The 26,466-nt window shown below is 47.3% G+C and overlaps 1 protein-coding gene and 1 long non-coding RNA gene across 2 annotated transcripts; both read right to left on the minus strand.

Annotated features, from left to right (window-relative positions):
* Nucleotides 1-14,973: 14,973 nt before the first annotated feature.
* On the minus strand, nt 14,974-16,724 carry LOC127335403 (desmethyl-deoxy-podophyllotoxin synthase-like). The gene has a single exon (XM_051362063.1). It carries the CDS (start codon nt 16,722-16,724, stop codon nt 15,204-15,206), a length of 1,521 nt encoding a protein of 506 aa, XP_051218023.1. The 3' UTR covers nt 14,974-15,203.
* Nucleotides 16,725-23,586: 6,862 nt separating this feature from the next.
* LOC127330540 (uncharacterized) lies at nt 23,587-25,223 on the minus strand. The gene is made up of 2 exons (XR_011751089.1): nt 24,954-25,223; nt 23,587-24,857 (listed from the first exon to the last, which is right to left on the minus strand). It is a non-coding gene; the product is annotated as an uncharacterized lncRNA (long non-coding RNA).
* Between the last annotated feature and the right edge of the window lie 1,243 nt (nt 25,224-26,466).

Consider the following 26,466-nt stretch of genomic DNA (forward strand, 5'->3'; position numbering starts at 1 on the left):
AAGAAGAGCCGGCTCCGAAGTCGATGTCGGGCCACAAGCCGGCGTAAGCCTCCATGAACGCCACGAAGCAGCTCAGGAGGACGCACGCGTTGGCCGGCAAGTGATGCGGCTGAAGACCGAAGTGGTCGAGGAATTGCCGGAAGAACATTGAAGCCGGCAGGCCTAGCCCGCGATCCAGATGCGCGCCGAAGACGACGCGCTCGCCGGGCCGCGGCTCGGGCTCCACCTCCTCGCCGGGCACCCGCGTGATCACCGACTGCGGGATCCGCCGAGGCGCACGATCGCTCGACGTCGTCCTCCCGCATGTAGGAGCCCCTCCACGATCCGCTGGGGGACGCCATTGACGAGGACGAGGAAGAAGATGACCAGGAGAGGCTGAACGGCGAGGAAGAACCTTGCGACCGCGGCGGCGACAACGGCGGCTGAGGACGCTCCGTCGAGATGCGCGGCCCCGTGGCGCCGGATTGACGGAGTGGCGGCGGCGGATCGGTGGAGATTCGCCCGCCGGAGTTCGCCCGGAAGGAGTTCGCCGGAGCTTGAAGCGGGCTCGGCGCAGAGAGCGATGGAAGCAGGAGCGCGAGGAGGAAGAGAATGGCAAGTGGCCGCCTCGATGCCTCCCCCGCGGCATTTATAGCCTCCTGCCGCTGGCGGTTGGCCTCCAAGTGGCGGTCGTGGGCCGTAACTCCCCGGATTTACTGCGCCGTAACTCCTCCCACGTCCACAACGGTTATCGGAAACGGCCACACCACGTCGCCCACTACCGCACCGGATCCGGAGGGACATTGATGTGACCAGACGAACCGACCGCCAGGCCAGGCGTCAGACCAGTCAAGTCGGGCGCAGGGCCCGAGGCGGCGGAGACTCCGGCGCGCCGCAAACCGGAGCCGGACCAAAAGTTCCACCCGAGCCAAAATTCGTCAGCAAGGCGGAGGCGCCATCAGATCTTGCGAGAAAGCAAAAAGCTGCACAAGTGTAAAAGCGGCCGGCTAGAAGCAGCCGGCGAGAACGAGCCGGATGAGGGCGCAGCCGGCTGAATGGAAATTCTCGATCGGCCCCTCCAAGTGCCGTCAAATATACTCGAGAAGCCGGAAAACCTGCCTAGGTCCTTCGGGCGCAGGACCTTGCCAGCCGGGGGCTAATGTCGGGGAAGACCGGATAGGGCAATGGACGCGGAGCAGCCGGCTGGCCGCTGGCCGGCTCGCGGCAAAGGCCGGCTGAGGAGCAGCCGGCTGGCGCCGTGGCCGGCTGGTCCGGAAGGCGGCTGGCTCTAGGTCCTAGTCGGCCTGGCTACGGCAACCAATGATGTAGCTGGGCCGGCTTCTACAAGCCATATCCGACGGGGGTTTGTACCTCAGACCGACTCGAGGCTGGCGAGTCTTGCACTGGAAGGAACCGGGTTGGTGATCCGGGTTCCTAAAGTCCACGCTGACTCCATCTTCCGTAAAGCGCGGGGCACTGTGGAGCAATAGTGCCGCGCGTTGGACAGGCCGTCAGGGCTTACGACGATCCGTACTGGCTACAGTGGCTGACGGCGACAGGGACACCTCCTCCATACCGCTGACCGTGGCAGCCGGATGGGACAGGCCACGATGCCTCAACCACTCCTGACGTCACCGCCTCGGGAAGGAGCGGAAGCCGAAGCCGGCCCAGCCGGCCAGTAAACTATAGGGTCTTATATGTAAAGTGCCGGTGCCTATATAAGCCGCACTACCCCCTCTCATGCAGGGGATCGATCATTTATTGCTTTGACCCACCTACGGAGCTGCCCTGTGAGAGAGACCATAGTCTTCCTTAGCCTCTCAGGAGCAGCCGGACACAGCTCTAGGAGCACCATTGTATTGTGTGATCATCATATACACTCATAGCAGGAGTAGAGGTTTTACCTCCATCGGAGGGCCTCGAACCTGGGTACGTCGCCGTGTCGCTCGTGCCCATACCCGCATCCGGATACCGCCGTGAGATCCCTCAGGAACCACATCGATTAGCCACCCTATGGCATATGCCGTGACGATCCCACGACAATCCGGATGACATCTACGACGAGACAGATCGCCCTTGGAACATCGCACAGCTACGTCCTTTCTACACTTAGCATATTTTTTCCGAGTTACAAACTCTGTAATAGTTATACATGATCAATGAAATAAAGCTTATGGTTCACTCTTTGAGTCTTTTACCTCCTTTACTTGTTCATTTTAGATCATGTATGTTTTTCCGACTAAAACCGCAGAGCTGGATGTTTCCGCCTAGGCGTGTATGAAAGTTGTGATTTTCAAAATCGTCCTTTAAGACGTAAGCCTAAGTTTTCTGGTGGAAATTTTTTTTGTTGCGAACTCGTGGATTCCTGGTAGCGACTTCCGGCACCTAGGCTGGGGGCTTGTTTCCGCGGTTATGGACGGACGCCATTGGGTTTCGTCACCGCAGGCGAGCGTTTCCGGCCAAAGGTTTTCCGGCTCGTGGAAGGTCAAACGGGCAAGCCGGAAAATTAACAAACCAGCACTTGCTTTTAACAAACGAAACATGCAAATAATTCTAACGGATAGCAGGATAAGTTTTCCGCCCACGCATAATTGTTTCATCCCTAGATACTTAAGAATTAAAGTTATATTACAAACCCTCGCTGGGGCCAAAATGATGCATTGTTTTTCCGCAGGACTAAGTTTTTACTTCTCCTTAACCGGAGAAGTTTCCACGTTGGCATCAGCTCCCCCTGCGTCAGTCGGAGCTTCCTTCTCTGCGTCTTTGGCAGGCGAAGAGACATCTTCATCTTCTTCCGCTCCAGCTGCAGTCGGAGAAGCAGCGCCACCTTGGTTCTTTGAGCTTGTCCACGTATACTGGCTTCCGGATTGGGCGGGCTTGTTTTCCGCTTCGCGATCCTCCAAAAGCTCAGCTTCGAGAGGTTCGTCAGCAGGAAGAACCACCTTCTCATAAAATTCATCATGGCGGATCCTCCGAGCAATGCGTGTATCATAGCCGCTAACCGCGTCAAGCAGCGCATTGACATCACATTCCGGAGGAACGCCAGAAGTCACCCGGTCCAGGTTTAAACTCGGATTATGCCCTAAGCACATAGCCAAGGACATGGCAGCTGCACCCCGTGCTGAAGAGGATTGCAGGTCCACAACCAGCTCCGGAAGCAAATCCATCCTCTTGATGAGCTTGCGCACATCGCAGGTTCGGCTCTTCTTGATGTTGAGGTTGTGACAGATTTTCCTGGAGGCGGAGATGAGATCCTTGCAGTCTTCTCCGGCCAGCTGAAGCAGGTCATCGCGCGGGAACTGGCTCCGACGTTCCTCGTCATATCCGAGTGGATCTGGAAGATGCAAATTTTGTTAAATACAACAAGTTACACATATGCTGTCGTATAAGTTTCGAGGACGTACCCATGACGTCGGAGTTGAGCAGATCCCAGCAGCTCTCTGCTGTTTCCATATACTTGCGAAGACCTCCAATTTCTCTTTGCTGCTTCTGGATGGTGTCGCTGTCAGTTTGTCTTTTCAGCTCAAACTCACCAGTTTTCCGAGCAAGCTCCGAGTTCTTCTCAGAAATTTTCTGTTCTGCCACTGCGAGTTTTGCTTCGAGATTCTTTTGTGAAGCACGTAGAGTCTCCAACTCGGAGGAAGCTGCAGCGAGAGAAGAGGAGGCACCTGCTCATAGTTATATAAAGCATCAAGGTCAGAAAGTGCGGGACATAACCCACAATCGTCAGATGATCGGAAACCAACCTTGAGCTTCTGAAAGTTGTTTCTTCAGATCCGCATTCTCCGCCTGAAGGCACTGGATTTTCTCCGCCTGGCTGATGGTCACACGACGCTGCAGCGCAATGTTTTTGTGCAACTCGTAATGCAGGGCTTTTTGTTCCTGCAAACACAGTCAGAAACGGAGTGAATTCCGCCATCATGGTTTAAGTCTTTCTAAAGCATTGTCGCTGGAAATTCTTTCCGCCATCATGCTTGGGGGCTACCACGACATTTAAAACTTTCCTTTCAGATTGAGTTCTCTAAAAGTATTCAGACGCTAACTGATAGAGTTTCCGCCTAAATACTTGGGGGCTACTGGGGAGTTACTGATGGCGTGTAACTCACACGTTCGTTGGGAACCCCAAGAGGAAGGTATGATGCGCACAGCAGCAAGTTTTCCCTCAGAAAGAAACCAAGGTTTATCGAACCAGGAGGAGCCAAGAAGCACGTTGAAGGTTGATGGCGGCGGGATGTAGTGCGGCGCAACACCAGGGATTCCGGCGCCAACGTGGAACCTGCACAACACAACCAAAGTACTTTGCCCCAACGAAACAGTGAGGTTGTCAATCTCACCGGCTTGCTGTAACAAAGGATTAACCGTATTGTGTGGAAGATGATTGTTTGCAGAAAACAGTAAAACAATATTGCAGTAGATTGTATTTCAGTATAGAGAATTGGACCGGGGTCCACAGTTCACTAGAGGTGTCTCTCCCATAAGACAAACAGCATGTTGGGTGAACAAATTACAGTTGGGCAATTGACAAATAAAGAGAGCATGACCATGCACATACATATCATGATGAGTATAGTGAGATTTAATTGGGCATTACGACAAAGTACATAGACCGCCATCCAGCATGCATCTATGCCTAAAAAGTCCACCTTCAGGTTATCATCCGAACCCCCTCCAGTATTAAGTTGCTAACAACAGACAATTTCATTAAGTATTGCGCGTAATGTAACTAGTGACTACATCCTTGAACATAGCACCAATGTTTTATCCCTAGTGGCAACAGCACATCCGTAATCTTAGTGGTTCTTGTCACTCCTCCAGATTCACGGAGACATGAACCCACTATCGAGCATAAATACTCCCTCTTGGAGTTACTAGCATCAACTTGGCCAGAGCATCTACTAATAACGGAGAGCATGCAAGATCATAAACAACACATAGACATAGCTTTGATAATCAACATAACAAGTATTCTCTATTCATCGGATCCCAACAAACGCAACATATAGAATTACAGATAGATGATCTTGATCATGTTAGGCAGCTCACAAGATCCGACAATGATAGCACAATGGGGAGAAGACAACCATCTAGCTACTGCTATGGACCCATAGTCCATACTCACACATCACACCGGAGGCGACCATGGCGGCGTAGAGTCCTCCGGGAGATGATTCCCCTCTCCGGCAGGGTGCCGGAGGCGATCTCTGGATCCCCCGAGATGGGATCGGCGTTGGCGGCGTCTACGGAAGGTTTTCCGTATCGTGGCTCTCGATGCGGGGGTTTCGTCACGGAGGCTTTAAGTAGGCGGAAGGGCAAGTCGGGGGGCACACGAGGGCCCCGGATGACAGGCCGCGCGGCCAAACCCTAGGCCGCGCCGCCTGTAGTCCGGGCGCCTCGTGGCCCCACTTCGTTCGTCTTCGGACTTACGGAAGCTTCGTGGAAAAATAGGCCCCGGGCTTTGATTTCGTCCAATTCCGAGAATATTTCCTTACTAGGATTTCTGAAACCAAAAACAGCGAGAACAAAGCAATCGGCACTTCGGCATCTTGTTAATAGGTTAGTTCCAGAAAATGCACGAATATGACATAAAGTGTGCATAAAACATGTAGATAACATCAATAATGTGGCATGGATCATAAGAAATTATCGATACGTCGGAGACGTATCAGCATCCCCAAGCTTAGTTCTGCTCGTCCCGAGCAGGTAAAACGATAACACGAGATAATTTACGGAGTGACATGCCATCATAATCTTGATCATACTATTTGTAAAGCATATGTAGTGAATGCAGCGATCAAAACAATGTATATGACATGAGTAAACAAGTGAATCATAAAGCAAAGACTTTTCATGAATAGCACTTTAAGACAAGCATCAATAAGTCTTGCATAAGAGTTAACTCATAAAGCAATAATTCAAAGTAAAGGCATTGAAGCAACACAAAAGAAGATTAAGTTTCAGCGGTTGCTTTCAACTTGTAACATGTATATCTCATGGATATTGTCAACATAGAGTAATATAATAAGTGCAATAAGCAAGTATGTAGGAATCAATGCACAGTTCACACAAGTGTTTGCTTCTTGAGGTGGAGAGAAATAGGTGAACTGACTCAACATTGAAAGTAAAAGAATGGTCCTCCATAGAGGAAAAGCATCGATTGCTATATTTGTGCTAGAGCTTTGATTTTGAAAACATGAAACAATTTTGTCAACGGTAGTAATAAAGCATATGCATCATGTAAATTATATCTTATAAGTTGCAAGCCTCATGCATAGTGTACTAATAGTGCCCGCACCTTGTCCTAATTAGCTTGGACTACCGGATCATCACAATGCACATGTTTTGACCAAGTGTCACAAAGGGGTACCTCTATGCCGCTTTGTACAAAGGTCTAAGGAGAAAGCTCGCATTGGATTTCTCGCTATTGATTATTCTTCAACTTAGACATCCATACCGGGACAACATAGACAACAGATAATGGACTCCTCTTTTATGCATAAGCATGTAACAACAATTAATAATTTTCTCATTTGAGATTTGAGGATATATGTCCAAAACTGAAATTTCCACCATGGATCATGGCTTTAGTTAGCGGCCCAATGTTCTTCTCTAACAATATGCATGCTTAACCATAAGGTGGTAGATCGCTCTTACTTCAGACAAGACGGACATGCATAGCAACTCACATGAAATTCAACAATGAATAGTTGATGGCGTCCCCAGTGAACATGGTTATCGCACAACAAGCAACTTAATAAGAGATAAAGTGCATAATTACATATTCAATACCACAATAGTTTTTAAGCTATTTGTCCCATGAGCTATATATTGCAAAGGTGAATGATGGAATTTTAAAGGTAGCACTCAAGCAATTTACTTTGGAATGGCGGAAAATACCATGTAGTAGGTAGGTATGGTGGACACAAATGGCATAGTGGTTGGCTCAAGTATTTTGGATGCATGAGAAGTATTCCCTCTCGATACAAGGTTTAGGCTAGCAAGGCTTATTTGAAACAAACACAAGGATGAACCGGTGCAGCAAAACTCACATAAAAGACATATTGAAAACATTATAAAACTCTACACCGTCTTCCTTGTTGTTCAAACTCAATACTAGAAATTATCTAGACCTTAGAGAAACCAAATATGCAAACCAAATTTTAGCATGCTCTATGTATTTCTTCATTAATGGGTGCAAAGCATATGATGCAAGAGCTTAATCATGAGCACAACAATTGCCAAGTATCACATTACCCAAGACATTTATAGCAATTACTACATGTATCATTTTCCAATTCCAACCATATAACAATTTAACGAAGGAGAAACTTCGCCATGAATACTATGAGTAGAAACCAAGGACATACTTGTCCATATGCTACAGCGGAGCGTGTCTCTCTCCCATAAAGTGAATGCTAGGATCCATTTTATTCAAACAAAACAAACAAAAAAAAAACAAAAACAAACCGACGCTCCAAGAAAAGCACATAAGATGTGATGGAATAAAAATATAGTTTCAGGGGAGGAACCTGATAATGTTGTTGATGAAGAAGGGGATGCCTTGGGCATCCCCAAGCTTAGACGCTTGAGTCTTCTTGATATATGTAGGGGTGAACCACCGGGGCATCCCCAAGCTTAGAGCTTTCACTCTCCTTGATCATGTTGCATCATACTCCTCTCTTGATCCTTGAAAACTTCCTCCACACCAAACTCGAAACAACTCATTAGAGGGTTAGTGCACAATAAAAATTAACATATTCAGAGGTGACACAATCATTCTTAACACTTCTGGACATTGCATAATGCTACTGGACATTAGTGGATCAAAGAAATTCATCCAACATAGCAAAAGAGGCAATGCGAAATAAAAGGCAGAATCTGTCAAAACAGAACAGTTCGTATTGACGAATTTTAAAATGGCACCAGACTTGCTCAAATGGAAATGCTCAAATTGAATGAAAGTTGCGTACATATCTGAGGATCATGCATGTAAATTGGCTTAATTTTCTGAGCTACCTACAGGGAGGTGGACCCAGATTCGTGACAGCAAAGAAATCTGGAACTGCGCAGTAATCCAAATCTAGTATGAACTTTTCTATCAACGACTTTACTTGGCACAACAAAACACTAAACTAAGATAAGTAGAGGTTGCTACAGTAGTAAACAACTTCCAAGACACAAAATAAAACCAAGTACTGTAGTAAAATAACACATGGGTTATCTCCCAAGAAGTTCTTTCTTTATAGCCATTAAGATGGGCTCAGCAGTTATGATGATGCACTCGCAAGAAATAGTATTTGAAGCAAAAGAGAGCTTCAAGGGGCAAATTCAAAACACATTTAAGTCTAACATGCTTCCTATGAAGAGGAATCTTGTAAATAAACAAGTTCAAGAAGCATAATGCAACAAGCGTAGAAAGATAAAACAAGTGTAGCTTCAAAAATTTCAGCACATAGAGAGGTGTTTTAGTAACATGAAAATTTCTACAACCATATTTTCCTCTCTCATAATAACTTTCAGTAGCATCATGAGCAAACTCAACAATATAACTATCACATAAAGCATTCTTATCATGAGTCTCATGCATAAAATTATTACTCTCCACATAAGCATAATCAATTTTATTAGTTGTAGTGGGAGCAAATTCAACAAAGTGGCTATCATCATATATAGGAGGCATATTGTAATCATAAAAGAAAATTTTCTCCTCAATGCTTGGGGGACTAAAAAGATCATGCTCATCAGAGCCAGCTTCCCCAAGCTTAGAATTTTCCATAGCATTAGCAACAATGGTGTTCAAAGCATTCATAGTAATAGCATTCCCATTAGCATGCATATAAAGTTCCATGGGTTTTTTAATTCTCTCTTCAAACACATCATGTCCTAATTCAAGATAAAGTTCATAAAGATCTCTCATATTTTTGTTGTTTTCCATTATGCTTAACTAGTGAAATAAAAACATGCATGATATTAAGTAAAGTAAAACAAGTAACTAATTTTTTTGTGTTTTTGATATAGCAAACAAGATAACAAATAAAGTAAAACTAGCAACTAATTTTTTTTGTATTTTGATTTAGTGCAGCAAACAAAGTAGTAAATAAAACTAAGCAAGACAAAACAAAGTAAAGAGATTGGGATGTGGAGACTCCCCTTGCAGCGTGTCTTGATCTCCCCGGCAACGGCGCCAGAAAAAGAGCTTGATGGCGTGTAACTCACACGTTCGTTGGGAACCCCAAGAGGAAGGTATGATGCGCACAGCAGCAAGTTTTCCCTCAGAAAGAAACCAAGGTTTATCGAACCAGGAGGAGCCAAGAAGCACGTTGAAGGTTGATGGCGGCGGGATGTAGTGCGGCGCAACACCAGGGATTCCGGCGCCAACGTGGAACCTGCACAACACAACCAAAGTACTTTGCCCCAACGAAACAGTGAGGTTGTCAATCTCACCGGCTTGCTGTAACAAAGGATTAACCGTATTGTGTGGAAGATGATTGTTTGCAGAAAACAGTAAAACAATATTGCAGTAGATTGTATTTCAGTATAGAGAATTGGACCGGGGTCCACAGTTCACTAGAGGTGTCTCTCCCATAAGACAAACAGCATGTTGGGTGAACAAATTACAGTTGGGCAATTGACAAATAAAGAGAGCATGACCATGCACATACATATCATGATGAGTATAGTGAGATTTAATTGGGCATTACGACAAAGTACATAGACCGCCATCCAGCATGCATCTATGCCTAAAAAGTCCACCTTCAGGTTATCATCCGAACCCCCTCCAGTATTAAGTTGCTAACAACAGACAATTGCATTAAGTATTGCGCGTAATGTAACTAGTGACTACATCCTTGAACATAGCACCAATGTTTTATCCCTAGTGGCAACAGCACATCCGTAATCTTAGTGGTTCTTGTCACTCCTCCAGATTCACGGAGACATGAACGCACTATCGAGCATAAATACTCCCTCTTGGAGTTACTAGCATCAACTTGGCCAGAGCATCTACTAATAACGGAGAGCATGCAAGATCATAAACAACACATAGACATAGCTTTGATAATCAACATAACAAGTATTCTCTATTCATCGGATCCCAACAAACGCAACATATAGAATTACAGATAGATGATCTTGATCATGTTAGGCAGCTCACAAGATCCGACAATGATAGCACAATGGGGAGAAGACAACCATCTAGCTACTGCTATGGACCCATAGTCCAGGGGTAGACTACTCACACATCACACCGGAGGCGACCATGGCGGCGTAGAGTCCTCCGGGAGATGATTCCCCTCTCCGGCGAGGTGCGGAGGCGATCTCTGGATCCCCCGAGATGGGATCGGCGTTGGCGGCGTCTACGGGAAGGTTTTCCGTATCGTGGCTCTCGGTACTGGGGGTTTCGTCACGGAGGCTTTAAGTAGGCGGAAGGGCAAGTCAGGGGGCCACACGAGGGCCCCAGATGACAGGGCCGCGCGGCCAAACCCTAGGCCGCGCCGCCCTGTAGTCTGGGCGCCTCGTGGCCCCACTTCGTTTCGTCTTCGGACTTCTGGAAGCTTCGTGGAAAAATAGGCCCCTGGGCTTTGATTTCGTCCAATTCCGAGAATATTTCCTTACTAGGATTTCTGAAACCAAAAACAGCAGAAAAAGAATGGCACTTCGGCATCTTGTTAATAGGTTAGTTCCAGAAAATGCACGAATATGACATAAAGTGTGCATAAAACATGTAGATAACATCAATAATGTGGCATGGATCATAAGAAATTATCGATACGTCGGAGACGTATCAGTTACCTTTTGCTTGCAAACAAGCTTGTCGAAGAATTCGCCAATGTTTTTCTTGACGTCCTGGATCTCCGACGTTTCAACGTCCGGTTTGTCCCAGGCATTGTTTAGCATAGCATTGAGCAAATCTTGCTCCAGCTCCCACTTCTCTGCCTCCGTTAGTTTGTTAAAAAACTTCGTGGCATAGGCTTTCGGGGTGGAAGTAAGATCAGCCGGATCTCCAAAGTTTTTGGGGAAAACGACCATATCACCTGTGGTGACTTCAGCTTTGCCAGAGGAATTAACTTCTGCCTCCCCCTGGTTTCGTCCTTCAGTTTCGTCGTTGATGGGACCCTTGCCACCGGAACCATCTCCGCTCGCTCTGTCGCTGCTAACCGGAATTACTTCCGGTGGAGTGGGTGCGGCAGGAGTTGGAGACTGGTCCGCGGGAGGAGGAGAAGGCTGCAGGGGGGCTTGTGGAGCGCTCGGCGGAGCTGGCGTCAAAGGGCCAACGGCGGGAGATTTCTTCTGCATATACTTAGTGATATGCTCCTGAGCATTGGTCCGCGCGGTGGTAGGGTTCGGATTCCTGTGAGCAAGTAAAAGAAAAGTATACATAACACAGCTTACCAAGATAAACAACGCATGTTACTCGGAAGCTTACGATGCGCCCGGAATGTTGGGACGTGAGGGTTTCCCTGCTGTCGAAAGCATCTTCAGGCGCTGGCGCTCCGCCTTCCTGGAGTCAAGCGGAGGTGGTTTGATCACCCTGGGTTTCTTGGAGGAAGCCTCGCCGCTGCCTCCGACGTCAGAGCCAGAGACTTTGGCGCGGGAACGCTTTGTAGGGCAAGGAGCAGCCTTTCGGGGCACTCGTTCTTCTTCCTCCTCAGGGTCTTCCGGATCCTCTTCCACCGAGTCACCGCTAACGGGAACTCGGAGTATGGCGCGTAGGTTTTCCTCCGCCAGAGAGTCAAGCTGCGAAAAGGGTGAGCAGAACAAGTTAAACACTTAGAAAATTGTGAAAGGATAAAGGAATGCGAAGGATTAAGTGCTTACCGGAGGACATTTGTCGTGTGTGCTAATATCCTTAATCAGTTCCGGGACCTGTTGGCCCCTAGCAATTTTCACCAATGTCTTGAACCTTCTCTTGAGGGAGTCGGCCGGAAGATCGTGGCGAGTGACTCGGAGGAGATCGTCCGCCGATGTAAGCGCACATCAGGCGTGCGTTGTAGCGCAGGGGTTGGATCCTCCGGGTAAACCAGCTGAGGGTGAGCTGGGCCCCGGTTAGTCCATCATGAACTAACCAGGAAATCCTCCGCGCAGCCTTCTCCAGTATGGGTGATTGGGCAAGCGTGGGGATGAAGCTCCAGCTCGCCAATTCTTCCGGAGGCGTGTTGCTGAAGGGCGGGAGTCCATCGTGGACGCTCGGAACTGACGCGTTCTTCACATAAAACCATCCGGCGTTCCAGTACCGGACGGATTCGTGGGAGTCGTGAGGAGGATACATCCGACCAGAGCGGAGCATGAACGTCATACTTCCGCAGTTTAGCATAGCCTTGTCCTTCGTCTCTTTCTTCACTCGGAAAAAGAATTGCCATAGTTTGATGTCGGGTCGGATTCCGAGGTGCCCCTCGCAAAGAGTTGCGAAGTTCGAGAGCAGGAGGTAGGAGTTGGGGCAGATGTTGTGGGGCTGGAGCCCGTACGTGTCGAGGACGGAGAGGAAGAACTCCGAGCAAGGGAGTGATAATCCGCGCTCGACCCACGGCTTTGTTATAACGCGTTCATCCGCGTCGGGTTTGGGAACGTCGGAGTCGCGCGTGAAACTCCAATGCTCGGAGATCATGCCTTCGTTTTGAAGCTCCCGGAGCTCCGCGTCAGTTGTCTCGCAGGGCCACCATTGACCCCGCACCCCTTCACGGCTCCGGGCCTTGGAAGCTTTCTTGTTTTCCACCTCTTGTACCTTGGCTGCCATTCTAGCTTGGCCTTGTAGTTCCTCTTCGAGTTCTTGGGTTGTTGGGATCCGGCCTAGTAAAGTACTGGAAGAGGTGGAGAACGGTTGAGCAAGCCTAACGTCGGAAACATATGGTGGTAGATACGCAATGGGATCCGAGCAAATTGGTTCCACGGCACTGGGATCCGGGCTACTCGGAGAACTACCAGTGCAGTGTGGAGAACCATGAGGCATGCTTCCGGCTGCACCCATGCGAGCTAAGTTGAGTAACCGGAGAATCTACACTACAACTACTTTTTCTTCTACGAGACCGGTGCACGTACCGGTAATGGCGCGACGGTCCGGCGAAGCTCCGGCGAGGTAGAGGTCGATGAGCTAGCAGTTTCGAGCCTCCGATGACCACGAATCGGCGGCGGAGTTGATTTCCTGGTCAACCGTGGCAATCTTGGTTCGAGGAGAGGTTTGGGATGGCGGCGCGCGAAGCTCGCTGTGGCAAAGTTCGCCGGAGTTGAGATCCGTCGGGCGGCGCGGCGCGAGGAGGAAGATGAAGTGATGAGGAGCGGTGAAAGAATGAAGGGTTACCGCGGGCGAGGGTTATATATAGACCTCGCGCGGAGATTCGTGTTTCGGATCTAACGGTAGAAACTGAACAGTCACGCCGTTGGATGATCGACACGTGTCTTAGGTCAAATAACGGTAAAATGACGTGGAGGTAACTTAACTATGCGCTCCCGAAATTTCCGGCTAGAAGATTTGTATCTCCGAAAATTTAGCGCGGGAAAAAAGGAAGTTGTGCGCGGGAGAAGTGGGCTTTCCGTTTCATTACCAGTCCAGAAGAAAGGAAGATTTCCGAATAGATGATACCGGAAACAAGTAAAGGTTTTTGAAGCTCTCCAAGATTCTCTTCGGATCCAAGCTGAATGAAGTCGGAGGAATGATGAATCTCGGAAAACTTCGGGGGCTACTGTTGTGGGTATACTTTATGGGTATATCGACGACATGGCCTGGATCCGGCAAGCCCGGGTGGCCCACCGACGGTGATGGTGGCATGTGGCCCATCGGGCGGCCCAGTTGCTGTTGATCGTGAAGGATGAAGTCCGATCCAGAACGAGGAGCCGGATCTTAACCGACCTACGAAGGAGGCCGGATCCGTGGAGGCCCATAAAGTATCCGGATCCAGCACGGCCTAGAAGGAAGGCGGATCCTTGACGTACACGGCAAGATATTGTACCGTAGTTAGGTAACTTGTATTCCGGCTAGGACTCTCCATGTAAACCCTAGATCCGTGCGCCTATATAAGCCGGATCCTGGGAGCCCTAGAGGCACAACCACAACTCATTGTAACAACGCGAAAGCGCCCAGATAATTCCAGACAAGCGACGGTAGGCCTGTCATCGTGCAGGTGTTCCGAAGCTGGGTAAATCGCGTACCACCGTCCCGAGTGCACTCCGCCCTATGGCCCCTACTTCTTCTCCCCCTCGTGAGGATCCCTCCTCCGAGGTACCGTCGAATAGGCAACGACACCCACTCAAGCGAACACAAGAGACCACAATGTGACCTGACAAACACTCACTACCCAACACTCCAGCACTGCGCCAACAAAGACTGGCAGTGACATTGGGGGCCATCAAACAACTGTGGATCCAGGGTATGCAGTAGCCAACGTGGCAAGAAAGTCACAAACCTCTCTGGCAGCGATGGCACCAGGCACCGTAGGCAGCAACCCTGACATAGCAACCCCATCACCAAAAGGGGTTGCAAGCATGTCAACTGCAGCGTCCACAACATCACTCTTCTCAGAGCCAAGAGCCTGACTCGGCGGAGAGGCCACAACTAAGATCTCGTGCAAATTATTCCTCACTTCCTTGGCACAAGGAGGCATAACCACAACATCACACAACTTTTGGAGCTCAGGCAAGACCTGCATGACCGGGGCCGTCACTGCTGAGCATCTCGCAACTCCAGGCAATTCTGGAGATTGCCACTGATACATCTCGCAATCATGCAAAATCTCAACCCAAAATTATTTTTATTTTGTACTAAACAAAAATAATAAAATCTGATATGTTTTGGAGGTTTGAAAGTGTGCTACTCAGATCTACACTTTTGTCATTTTTTTGTAGCTTAGAATATAAAGTATTTGAAATTGATATTATGCACGTTTGTGGGATAAATCGTTGACTACATGCAGATTTTTTAAGAATTTTGTGAAACTCTAAAATATAATTTTACATTTTTCAAAAATAACAAGATCATTGGTGGCCATACGCTCCAAAGTGCACCAAATCTCTATTCTATTTTTCTAGAATAGACTATCATCATTCATCAATATTGTTATGACAACAGATCAGGCTCAGAAAATCTTGGCCACCTGCGCGCATGAGCGCGCATATCACGCTAGATAATACTTTAACAAGCATTTTCGAAGATGTGTACGTACTACATACACCACCACGTACGATGCATTTGTATCTATCTGTAGACTGTAGCGAACACCATCAGTCCACCTCTTGGACTAGCATTTATGAGGTGGCGGAACCGCAGGAACGCGCACGGTGGCGCGCAGCCACAAGTCTGACTTCCTGCCTGCGGTGATCGCGAGCGCCTCCGCCATGTCCAGCTCACCGGCGCCTCCCGGAAGCTCCCAGTCGAAGTGGAAGAGGAGGCTCGCCAGCGCGAGCTCCATTACGGCGAGCCCGAATGATATCCCGGGGCACATTCTCCGGCCCGCCCCGAACGGAACGAACTCGAAGTCCGCGCCCCTGAAGTCCACCGCGGCGGCCTCCTCGAACCTCTCCGGCCTGAACTCCTCAGCGTCGAGGCCCCAGGTCGCGGTGTCACGGCCGATCGCCCACGCATTGACGAGCACCATGGCGCCCTGTGGCACGTCGTAGCCGAGGACGCGGCAGGGCTCCCGGCACTCCCGCGGGAGGAGCAGCGGCAGTGGCGCGTGCAGCCGGAGCGTCTCCTTGATCACCAGCTGCACGTACCGTAGCTCCGGCAGGGCGTCCTCCGAGACGCGGCTCTGCCCGGCGAGGACGCCACGCACCTCGGCCTGCGCCCTCCGGTGCGCCTCCGGGCTCCGCATGAGCTCTGCCATGGCCCACTGGATCGTCGTCGACGAGGACTCGATCCCGGCCCCGAAAAGATCCCTGATCACGGCACGGATGGTTCCCATGTCCAGAGGCCCGCCGTCCGCATGGATCCGCAGCAGCACGTTGAGGAGATCTTGGTCCTCCTCACCACCACCACCGGCGCCGGCTGCCGACCTCGCGCGTTTCTCCTCGATGACGCCGTCCATGAGCCGGACCATCTTGCGGACCACCGCGTCCACCCGGCGCGCCGTCCCGCTGAGCGCGCGTGCGAGGCACGACGAAGGGAACAGGTCGGGGAGGCTGAACCCGACGGCCACCTTGAGGCCCTCGTTCAGGCCCTCCAAGAAGGCATCACGGTTCCCGATCCGGTCGCCCACCACGGCGCTCATCACCGCGTCGGCGACGAAAGTGGAGATTAGGGGGCTGACGTTCACCGGCGCCTCCGACGCCAGTGACGCCGACGCCAGCGACGCGACGAGGTTGGAAGCCTCCGCCTCGCGGGATCCCCGGAAGGACCGGACCCGCCGCGCGCTGAGCAGCTCGTTGACGCAGAGCTTGCGGACCTGGCGCCAGTGCTCGCCGTGCGGCGCCAGGACGATGCCGAGGCTGTCGCTGGCGAGCGTGGCGAAGGTGTGCGTCCCGGGCCGGGTGGCAAACGCGATGTCGTGGGTCTTCATGACCTCCCTCGCGGCCTCGGCCGACGAGGCCACGACGACGGGGAGCTCACCCATTCGGAGCAGCATAAGCGGGCCGTGCCGGAGGGCGAGGTCCCGCATGGCGCGGTGCGGGAGCGCGCCGACGAGGTGATGGAGGCTGCCGATGATCGGCAGCTGCCATGGCCCCGGAGGTGGGTTCGTCAAGCCGTGCTTGCGTGGCCTTGCTTTGCGAGCGAGGAAGAGTAGAGGGAGCAGTAGTAGGATCCCGGCGAAGAGGAGGTACATGGTTGGGCGATTGGCGAGGGCTTGAGATGGACTGCATATGCCGCCAACAAGCTTAGAGCAGTATATAATCTATATACTATCAGTCACTGCACACTGCTGTGCTAGAATGGTTTTTCGCGTGTAGGATAAACAAAGATGTGATGCCATTCTTTTCTAAATTTGATAACATTGTTTGCTGAATCCGTTCCAGGATAGGCTTTAGCTCAGTTGACTCAGTTTATTTAATCAGTCGACTGAAATTTTATGTAAAACCAATCAATTTGTTCTTTTTTTAATTCAATTGCAAATAAAATCAACATGATTTGCACTAGTGCTTCTTGTTTGTTATTGTATTGTAGTAGATTGTATGATTGTGGTTTTGAATTTCAGTCTATTCTTTTATTTGGCTCCGCGCTGCATTTTTAACATCTAGAATTGTGCAACTATTTATTTAACTAGATGAAGAAACATTTCATACTATTAAAAATATGGAAACGTTATGATATGCAATACATTTCATAAAGTGATATGGAAAACATGCGGATGCCCAATGAAATATTTTTAACATACTATTAAAAATATGGAAACGTTAATAGAGAAGTTACTCCCAAAAACGATGGATAACGATAAGAAATGTACCAACATAAAGTAAGTGCTAGCTAATCATTTACATGCACCACATTATTCTACTTCGTTACCTGTTTGGACATCAAGTGTTGTGTAAATATGAGCACAACATAGTTTGTGCAGCGATACCTCGTCATAGCAAAACTATATCCTAGAGAACAACTTTGCTTGACGTTTATATATTAACTTAAAAACACATAAATCATATATAGAAGATCAATGGCAGAGACAATGGTAGAACAAAGTTCTTTCTTGGCTAGACTGGTAGAAGAAGAACTTATTGCTAATTCGGATCAACTTCGGTCAGCTGCACTGCAAATGCAAAACAAATGTCCTTCCCCATTATAATTGCAAAAGGAAAGGAACCTCTTTTAAGTGTAAATTATTGGTTTTGATCTTCTGCACGTTAATTTTGGAGAACAATAATTCAACATACATAATAAAGAAAAAAATAAAAGGAGGGAACCAGATTTGGTACCTGCTGAAGTGAACGGTCAAAAGGTATGTGTTTTACGTAGGAAAGCAGCACCCTATATAGCTGATGATTTTCTTTCTCCGATATTACCAGGAGGTATAGTATCTGAATTAACTTAACATCAAAAAAACCACAAAGGAGACACCAAACTGTCGTGCCAATTTCTATTATGTTCCAGTTCACAAAATAAAACTATGCTTTATGTAGGAAAGCAGCGGAGCAGGTATGTGCCGCAGAACAAAGCCCAACCGGTATTATTTAGGCCCACATCCAAATACAAAACTCAGTATTCCCACGTATAGGTATACAGTCGCCGCAAGACAGTCCGGCGGGCACCGCAAGACAGTTCGCGTCGCAAGATTGTCCGGCGTAAACACCACAAGACAGTCCAGCGCCACAAGACAGTCCAGCGCAAGCACCGCAAGACTGTCCGGTTAATCTCGTTCCCAACACGATGGACTGTCCGGCCAAATTGCACCGGACTGTCCGGCCAAATTGCACCGGACTGTCCGGCCAAATTGCACCGGACTGTCCGGGGCGGACTATCCGGCCGTTCGTCGCGTCGTCACGCCACCGTCTAGCCTGCACGCCGCCCCAACCATACCGGTACGTACCTACAAGACATTGCCGAGACTCGTGTCATCCAGCTTCGCCTCACAGTGCCTCGTGGCTGCCCATCACCACCTTGTTGCTCCTCCCGCCCGACGGCAACGACCGACACCGCGCTGACGAATCACCACCAATAATCCACGTACATACATAATTATATACATAAGTATGCGGTATATAATTTAGTTGGATCATATGGGTTTTGTACAGGGCTACGTATACCCGTTTAATATTAAACGAAGGGGTATCAAGCGATCTCAGCCGTCCTTGTATTTAAGTTTGCTTTGAGTTTAGGGGAGGGGGTTGTACCGGAACAAACGCCGCGGGTAGTAGAGAGCTTACCTTTTTTCATCTAGCCCACCTTGGAGTTTTAGTTGAAATTTATGTATTTCAGGCAACAACAGGCAAAGCATCTTGTCGAATCTGAGATTTGCTAGGAAAATACTGGGAATAATTTTGTCTTGTTTCTTTCTCTGCAACTGCACTTCTTAAATATGTGAAAACTCTAGCTAAGCAAAAGTGAAAGATAAAAGGAGCAAAGAGGCCTGAGGTCCAAACCAAAAAGTAATAATAGGATACCAATAGAGGTCATGATGGTCTGGATTGATAGGAACAGAAGCACACAAAAAAAAGCATTGGAGAACGTACCAAGAAAAATCTGCTTGTAGTTTTGATCCGTGTTATTGACGCCTTCAGAAAGAACTTTAGTACCTCAATAAAAGAGATTGGGTGTACATTGCAGGCACGAAGAGGAGGAATGAGGCATGGGGATAATCTGATTGGCATGTAGAGTCCTGACAGAAATTAAACAGCTGAGGATGACCAGTTCACATTCTGCAGTCCATGCCGCTGCAAGGAAGCTTTCAAACGCGATGACTCATTATGGACGCAGTCGGCAGTTCTGCACAGAGAGTTCATGATGGTAGGCCAAGCAGCTCTCCCTCAACATGGCGATCTGGTCCTGACTGTTGATCTTCAGCACAGTTTACAGCTGGGCGGATAAATGACCATACATAGGGAAATCATAGGTTGGCCGGAGTGGAGATGGAAGGCCAGGCGTTCTCATGAAGGGACATTCGAGAAGGTGGAAGGTGCGGGGATAGAACGTTCACGAAACATAGGGGTCACGGTTTGTGCCAACCGAACAGTCCGGAGAAGTTCAGCAGAACAGAGACGAAACAGCAAAATAACGTGGGATGCATTGAAAATTAATTTGTTGCTAATAGCAAATGAAAAAAAAGTGATGACATGGAGCTGCATGGGCTGGAAAATTGTGGACCAAAGTGGGACCTGCTGATGTGGATAGGCTGCATGTCAAGAGAAATAGGTTACTGGGGATGAACTTCTTAGTTATATAGGATAAGATGCAGCTGTATTCATTTTAGTTTTACTAGTAATATTCCCGTGTGTTGCATCGGAAACAGATAAGTTTGCATACATATCTTATTCGTAGGCACGGTTACACTGAACTTTCTTTATTATTAGATGGTTAATAATAAAATTATATAATTAAATCTTCATGAAATTTCCACCTTCAGTAATCCCTAAGTTGAACGTTGGCGAATAGCGAAATTAAGATCCAGCTGTATTCATTTAAGTTTTATTCGTGACTGACCGTGAAAATTTAGTCGACTGAGTCAGGACCCTATTTTTTGTATTTTTTTGCAAAAAAGACCATTGATCTATTAATAATCATCATTGGTACAAAGAGTAATAAAAAATTACAAATAGGTCCTTGGACCACCTAGCAACCACTAAGAGCAGTGGAGCGAGCTGAAGGCGTGCTACCGTTCTCGCTCTTCCATCACCGGAACGGAAGAAAGCTTGCCGAAGTAGAGCTTGTTGTAGTATACAAGTGGGATGTCGTTGTGTTAAGGCCTCAAAAGATCAACGCACCAGAGCAACAATTATCATCAATGATGAGAACTGTAGACCAAATGAGCCAAACTTATAACCATACTAACGAACACGAAAACTATGGATCCCAGGAGATCCGCCGGAAGGACAACCCCACGCACCCTATGTCGGTGGTAGGTGTGCACAAGCGAAGCAAGTATAGGCAGGAGGACCTTATTCGACTTCAGGATGTTACCGTCGCCTCACCATCTTGAAGAAGAAACCGAAACTATCTAAAAAAAAGAGCGAAAATCCGCCCACCAGCAAGGGGCCGTGTTCCGTCACACCTCCAACACCGCAAGGGCAGCCGGATGGGACGGACTGACAACGTCACCGACAAGAGGTACGAGAAAACCTAGATGGTTTCAACCTCCTATCCTCTATTTCTTAGAGAGCAGACCCTATTTTAAATATATACTCTTTTACAACCTTTGTTCAAAAATAAGTGTCTCAAATTTGTTTAGATTTGCATGTGTTTACAACTTTACATAGTAAAACACATGTATCTAGACAAATTTACAACACTTATTATGGAACGGAGGGACTAGTAACGAGTTGACAACAAAAAGAATGTTATCTAGATGAAAATAATCCTATGAGACTGCACAAATAAAATATCATCCTCTTCAAAACGGATAAAAGTAACATGATGATATCAGCAAGTTGATTACATCCGTCCACCCCAAATTCGATTCCCTGCCGCAGTTTGGTTGATCCCATATTGGTTGCTAGTTCTTATCAGCTTATCACAACCTAATACACATGGTTGATAGACATAGTCAAGGACGTGGCATCGTTTAAGTCGGTACTGCTTAGATAACAGCAAACACAAGAGACCACTTGCTTAGATAACAGCAGCAGCTGGAAGGCGTGTGGGGCGATGGTCACAGTTCCAAACAGGATGCCACGGGTAGGTGATGGCTCTCTTCCAGGTAGAACGCCAATGGGATGGTCCAAACTGTTACCATCTCTGTTGCTTGTAGTAGATCATTTGATAGATTCATGTAGGAATACGACAGTCAGATGGAGACCGCGGGTATACATTTTCAAAAGTTAACAATGTTACATCGCTTTGTCATACAGATAGACATTGGCATATCTCCATGTGGTTTATAGTACAGACCTACATCTTGGCCTTTTGTTTCTTTCTCAGAGCAAAAAGACACCATGATGTATGTAGATCAAAAACATTGCAGGGGAGTACACACAAATCTAATATGCAGTGAACTTAATTAGGACGTTATTCATACTACCTGCAGACATGCTGCTGTTCTTCTACTTATTAGAATTGTATGATTAATACTTATTTTATGAACTTTGCAGGGCAAACCAGCAAACAAGGACCAAGTACATCGACGGATCAGCGTCAACAAAATTTTCACCTAAGGAAGCCTAAAGCTTTACACCCAGAGGACTTATCTAGGCCTTGAGAACTACAAAGAATTGGAATGGGTAGCTCAACCCATTCTGCAGCACTAATGACAAAGAGCATCAGTAGGTGCAATAGCCAATAAGGTAGAACTGTTGTTTCCTTTAAAATTCGTACCTGAGCTATTGTGTCCAGGTAGCACCCAACAAGATATAATTTACTTTCAGCAGGTGTCCACCATCTCATCATTTAGCTAAATTCTGGTTATGCCCATTTTGCATGAACTTTCAAGCAAGTGGCTTTTGAGATTTTTTTTTTGGAAAATAGAATAAAACTAATAGTCAATTGCATGCCCAAGATATTAAAAAAAAAACTAATGTTAAAGAGTTCACCAAGCTGCAGTGCATGCAATTATGACATTCTAACGGATGAAATAAAAGGAGTCCTTTACACATTACAAAAAAAAATGTTGAAATTATCAAACCGTAACCAATATGAAAAAAATCTGGAACCCACACTTAACAAAATAAGAGATGAGCACTCCCCATTTCAAACGCCATAATTCTCATGGGCACAACGACTTGGCAGCAAATATAAGTTCTGGGTCTCTGGGGTATAATCAATTGAAATTGCTGCCTCGCACAAACTATTTGGCAACACTGTCATGTATTTGTAATACAAAAACCACTATGAGCATATGATACAGCAGGGGTTCAGAGCAAGGAGATGTTCTAATATTCAGGTAACAGAAACATACGATTAAGAATGCCCACTGAAAACTTACACAAGTATCATGCTCTACAATGTCTTCATTGCGGAAGTCGTCGCTCTCCTCAACCTGTCACAGAAGGAAAATATCAGTAAACTACTAATCTGCAACTTCATATTACAATCAAGCAAGCAAAGAAAGAAACTACCCACCCACCTGACTTCCTGCTCCAGTGTGGTACACTCCCTCAGAAAGCTAGGAAACCCTCTGTCTTCAAAAAATCAAGCAAAACCATAGGTTACTGCAAATTCACAATCTTGGATCTTGTATGTGACAAAAAAGAAAAGTGCAACAGGGATAACACAGAGAGAGAGGAAGCCAAGTCAACCTCAGACAGCATCACCATTTTGCAGCAAGGTTTCCATGCCCAGACACGAAGAGAGTCGTCAACCAGCGCATTCACCAAGGCGTTGAACTCATCAGGACACTCAGTACCATCCAAAACGGAGGAAACCCCCATCGCAAAGATAGACAGCAAGGCATCAACAACCAACAAGGCAAACAATTCGACCTGCTTTATTTGGACAGAGATGACGTTGCCGATCGGGAGTCCCACAGGGCTGCGGTGTTATGCTCGGAAACAACCTAATAATCCTTTTGAAAAACACATTTTAAACAAAAATGAAGGCCCTTCGCCCATTTGCAGCACAAATATGTATAAAACACATTTTGCAACCTAGACAGTACATATGAAGACTGGTCTTTCAAGACAACTGATCATGGACTATACTCCTAAGTCTAAACTGTGTGATTCTTGTTCGCTTTAAAATTTCATAAATTATCACGGATAATTGCATTAGTGCACCAGAGTAAAAGATGAATCCACGGAGCTACAGAGAAAAAACCTTCGCTTTTGCAGAGATTTCTGGGCCAAAACCCAAAATCTGATTTCAGAAGAAACATTTCTGAGAACGAAGTTTTTGTTTTACCAGGTTCTGCTATACAGCTTGAAAATTTGAATGGTCTATTCCCTAACCAAGTACCTTCCCAGTAATCTGCACACACACAAACTTCAGATCACATAAGTGTTATGACCTCAGATCGAACCTGTGCCTGAAAGAGGACAGCTATATAGAGCAAGAGGGGGGGCTCAGCTTAAATATATTTAAACCATTACATAGTGGTTACAAAATTAACATCAAGCTAAAAAAACACAACCATCATCAGCAATGGAAGCCTAACATCCAGTTAAGCTACTAGAGAGGAGCTGGATAATTGTGTAGGGAGAAGCATAAGATATGCCTTTCGAGATTCTTTTTTCTCTCCGGTGCAGTAGGTTGTACATGCTGATGCCTCTGGAGAAATCTTCGCCTTTTATGTAATAGATGCAGTTGGCGTCAACTGATGGGAACATATCAGTATTAACAGACATGCACCTACAGTACCCACCTAGGAAGATGGCCCGATTTCCAATGTCATTCACATGCTCGAGTATATACCTGTCTGTGTCCATCTTGTATATCTCGATGCCTTCTTTTAGCTTGATGATGATCAATATTTCTCCAGCAGATTCCAGCAGGAAACAACGGCTGTAATATCCTATCCAGAAATTCCATATAGCTTCATCTTCGGACATTATGGTATCTTCATCATCAGACGTCTCAGCAGGATCCGCATTGAAATGCCTCATCAGATCAAAGATAGCTTTGGCCACAGCAAGTGGAAACGGTGCCAACGATCCTGACTCACCGTTAGTGTACATACCTCTGGCAGCCAGCCTGATCAAAGGGCAAGCATTCTTGTCCTCGTACACAACGAAACTTTCGCTGCTAGGATCACCCATGTAGACCTTACGAGATGAATCGCGTAGCGAGCCTTCAGGATCATTATCAAAGTACCACTTGTTGCATAACAGCAATACAAGTGTGGGCGGTGAACCGGACACAAGAGTAGCAGACTCCACAAAGTGATCGTCAGGCAGGGGTGCGATGAAACGAATCAAGTATCCTGTGAAAGGATTGAGGACGCTCACAGTATGGTAGGATTTAGTGTCCCTCAAAATTAGGAGACCATCCCGGGTGGAAATGGGAACATAATAGTCGCGGAGCACGGGGAGTTCCTTGCGGAGGAAGCGGCCAGTGATTGTGTTCACCAAGAGGTATGTCTTACTCTTGTAGACCTTGTCGATGATGACCCAATAGCACTATAGCAGGGCCGGAAACGAGGGTCTGAGCTATTCTTGGGATCATCGGTGGCCGAGCGCCAGCTTTGACAGCAGCCCGGAAGTCCATGTAGTAGTCAAGATCACTGGTAGCCAGGAAGCAGTCTGCAATGCGGTTGATGAGGTCGGCCGGGAGCGAGGACCACTCTGCAAACTCCGTCTCCATGGTGGCAGGGGCGATAGGAAGGACTGAGGCCACTTGGATTTCCCATTCTTCCTTTTAGCGGCCAAATGAACACGGATGGTGCCTAGTTCATGAGAGTTTACAGCGTGTTAGAACATCGGCAGGCGAGACCGCCATTCCTGGTCAAAATGGCCACTTGTTAAGCAGAGAGGGTACTCACAGTGGCCAAGGCAGCGAGGTAGCGGCAGGTGAGAAGAAGGGCGTGGTAGTGCCGACGCCGTAGGCGAGGGCGTGACGGCTACCGCGAAGCCCCGCCCCGCGCGCACGCCGGCCGCCGCGAGACCTGCACGGCTAACCGAATCAGCCGCTCCAGAGCAAATTAGCTCCGAATCGAGGCGAATCTCGCGGCGGGGAGAGCGCCGGAAAGGGGTTCGACGAGGGTTTAGGGTTCAAGGAGCAGATGTCGCTGCCGAACGATGGGGAATTGCTGATGGTGCGATGAGTACTGAGTTTTCATCCTGACGGTGGGCTCATCTGTCAGTCTAAGATAATGCATGTTACTCTCTGCCCCAATGTCCCAAACTCCCAATGCATGTGGGGCTCTAGTTTTGCCTGTTTTTTCTTCCAGCACAAATTTAACAAATAATATGTTGTGTCACTTATCATAAAAAGTATACCATTAGAAACTTTATTTTAACATAAACTAAATACATAAAAAAATTATGACATAGGATTCATGTTTTGTTCGATCAAACTGATAGTTGAATTTCGATCTTGAAAAATGTCCCGTGTCACCTAAATAGGGACGGATGGAGTACAATTTCAGCTGCTACATTACTCACGCTTAAAATCCCGCTAGGCTTTCGTGATGTTTTCCTGCTCGGTTCTACAGTTGATAGAAACTGAAAATAATATATGAATCCTACTACAGACCTCTTAGGTACTACTGCTCTGTATCAGAGTTAGAGAGCATGTAAATAGAAAAGAGATGGAGATCATATGGATCCTACGTAATTTCAAAACACATGATTTTTTTAGTGACTCAGTGACGTTTCTGGATGGTTTACAAAAAATGAGCACATAAATTCTACAGGAATCGGGAGAGAATGCAGGAAGAGCTGAAGGTCTCAGGTCTGGTAAGCTTCGTCGATGCTGTGGGATGCTCAGGTTGGATCCTCCCAAGTAAATCTTATATGCAGTGAACTTAGAACGTTACTCGTGCTACTACATGCTATCTACTAGAACTATACATCCTCTGTTCCATAATGTAGTACTTGAACAGAGGGAGCCCCAATGTAAGACCAACCAGCAATTCAGCAAACATCTTGACCAAGTAAATCAACGGATGGGCGACATCATTTCCTTTTTTTTCCCGTATGCTGTGGTGTTTATTTTGCTGATACAGAGGTTTTATGAGGTCAGTATTTCAACTCAACGTGCTCATGTTTCATGTCAGTGTTACAGCAGACAGAAGATGCCCTAAATATTTGTTGGAATCTCCTGTAACCAGGCATAACTCCTCAAACGGTGGCGGGCAATGCTCTTGAAAAGTAAAAGAATGGTGTAAAGCAACTGCGAAGAGTAAGTTTTTTTTTCAAATTTTCACCGGGCGAAGAGTAAGTTAAGGAAGCCGGAAGCTTCAAAAAAAAATCGAGATTTGAGAGCTTCGAATTCAGGAGTCTTTTAGAACTCCAAGGAAGAGCTTGAATGTGATGCTCAAACTATTCTGCAGC

This window comes from Lolium perenne, chromosome 2 (assembly GCF_019359855.2).
Source record: "Lolium perenne isolate Kyuss_39 chromosome 2, Kyuss_2.0, whole genome shotgun sequence".
Lineage (NCBI taxonomy): Eukaryota > Viridiplantae > Streptophyta > Magnoliopsida > Poales > Poaceae > Lolium > Lolium perenne.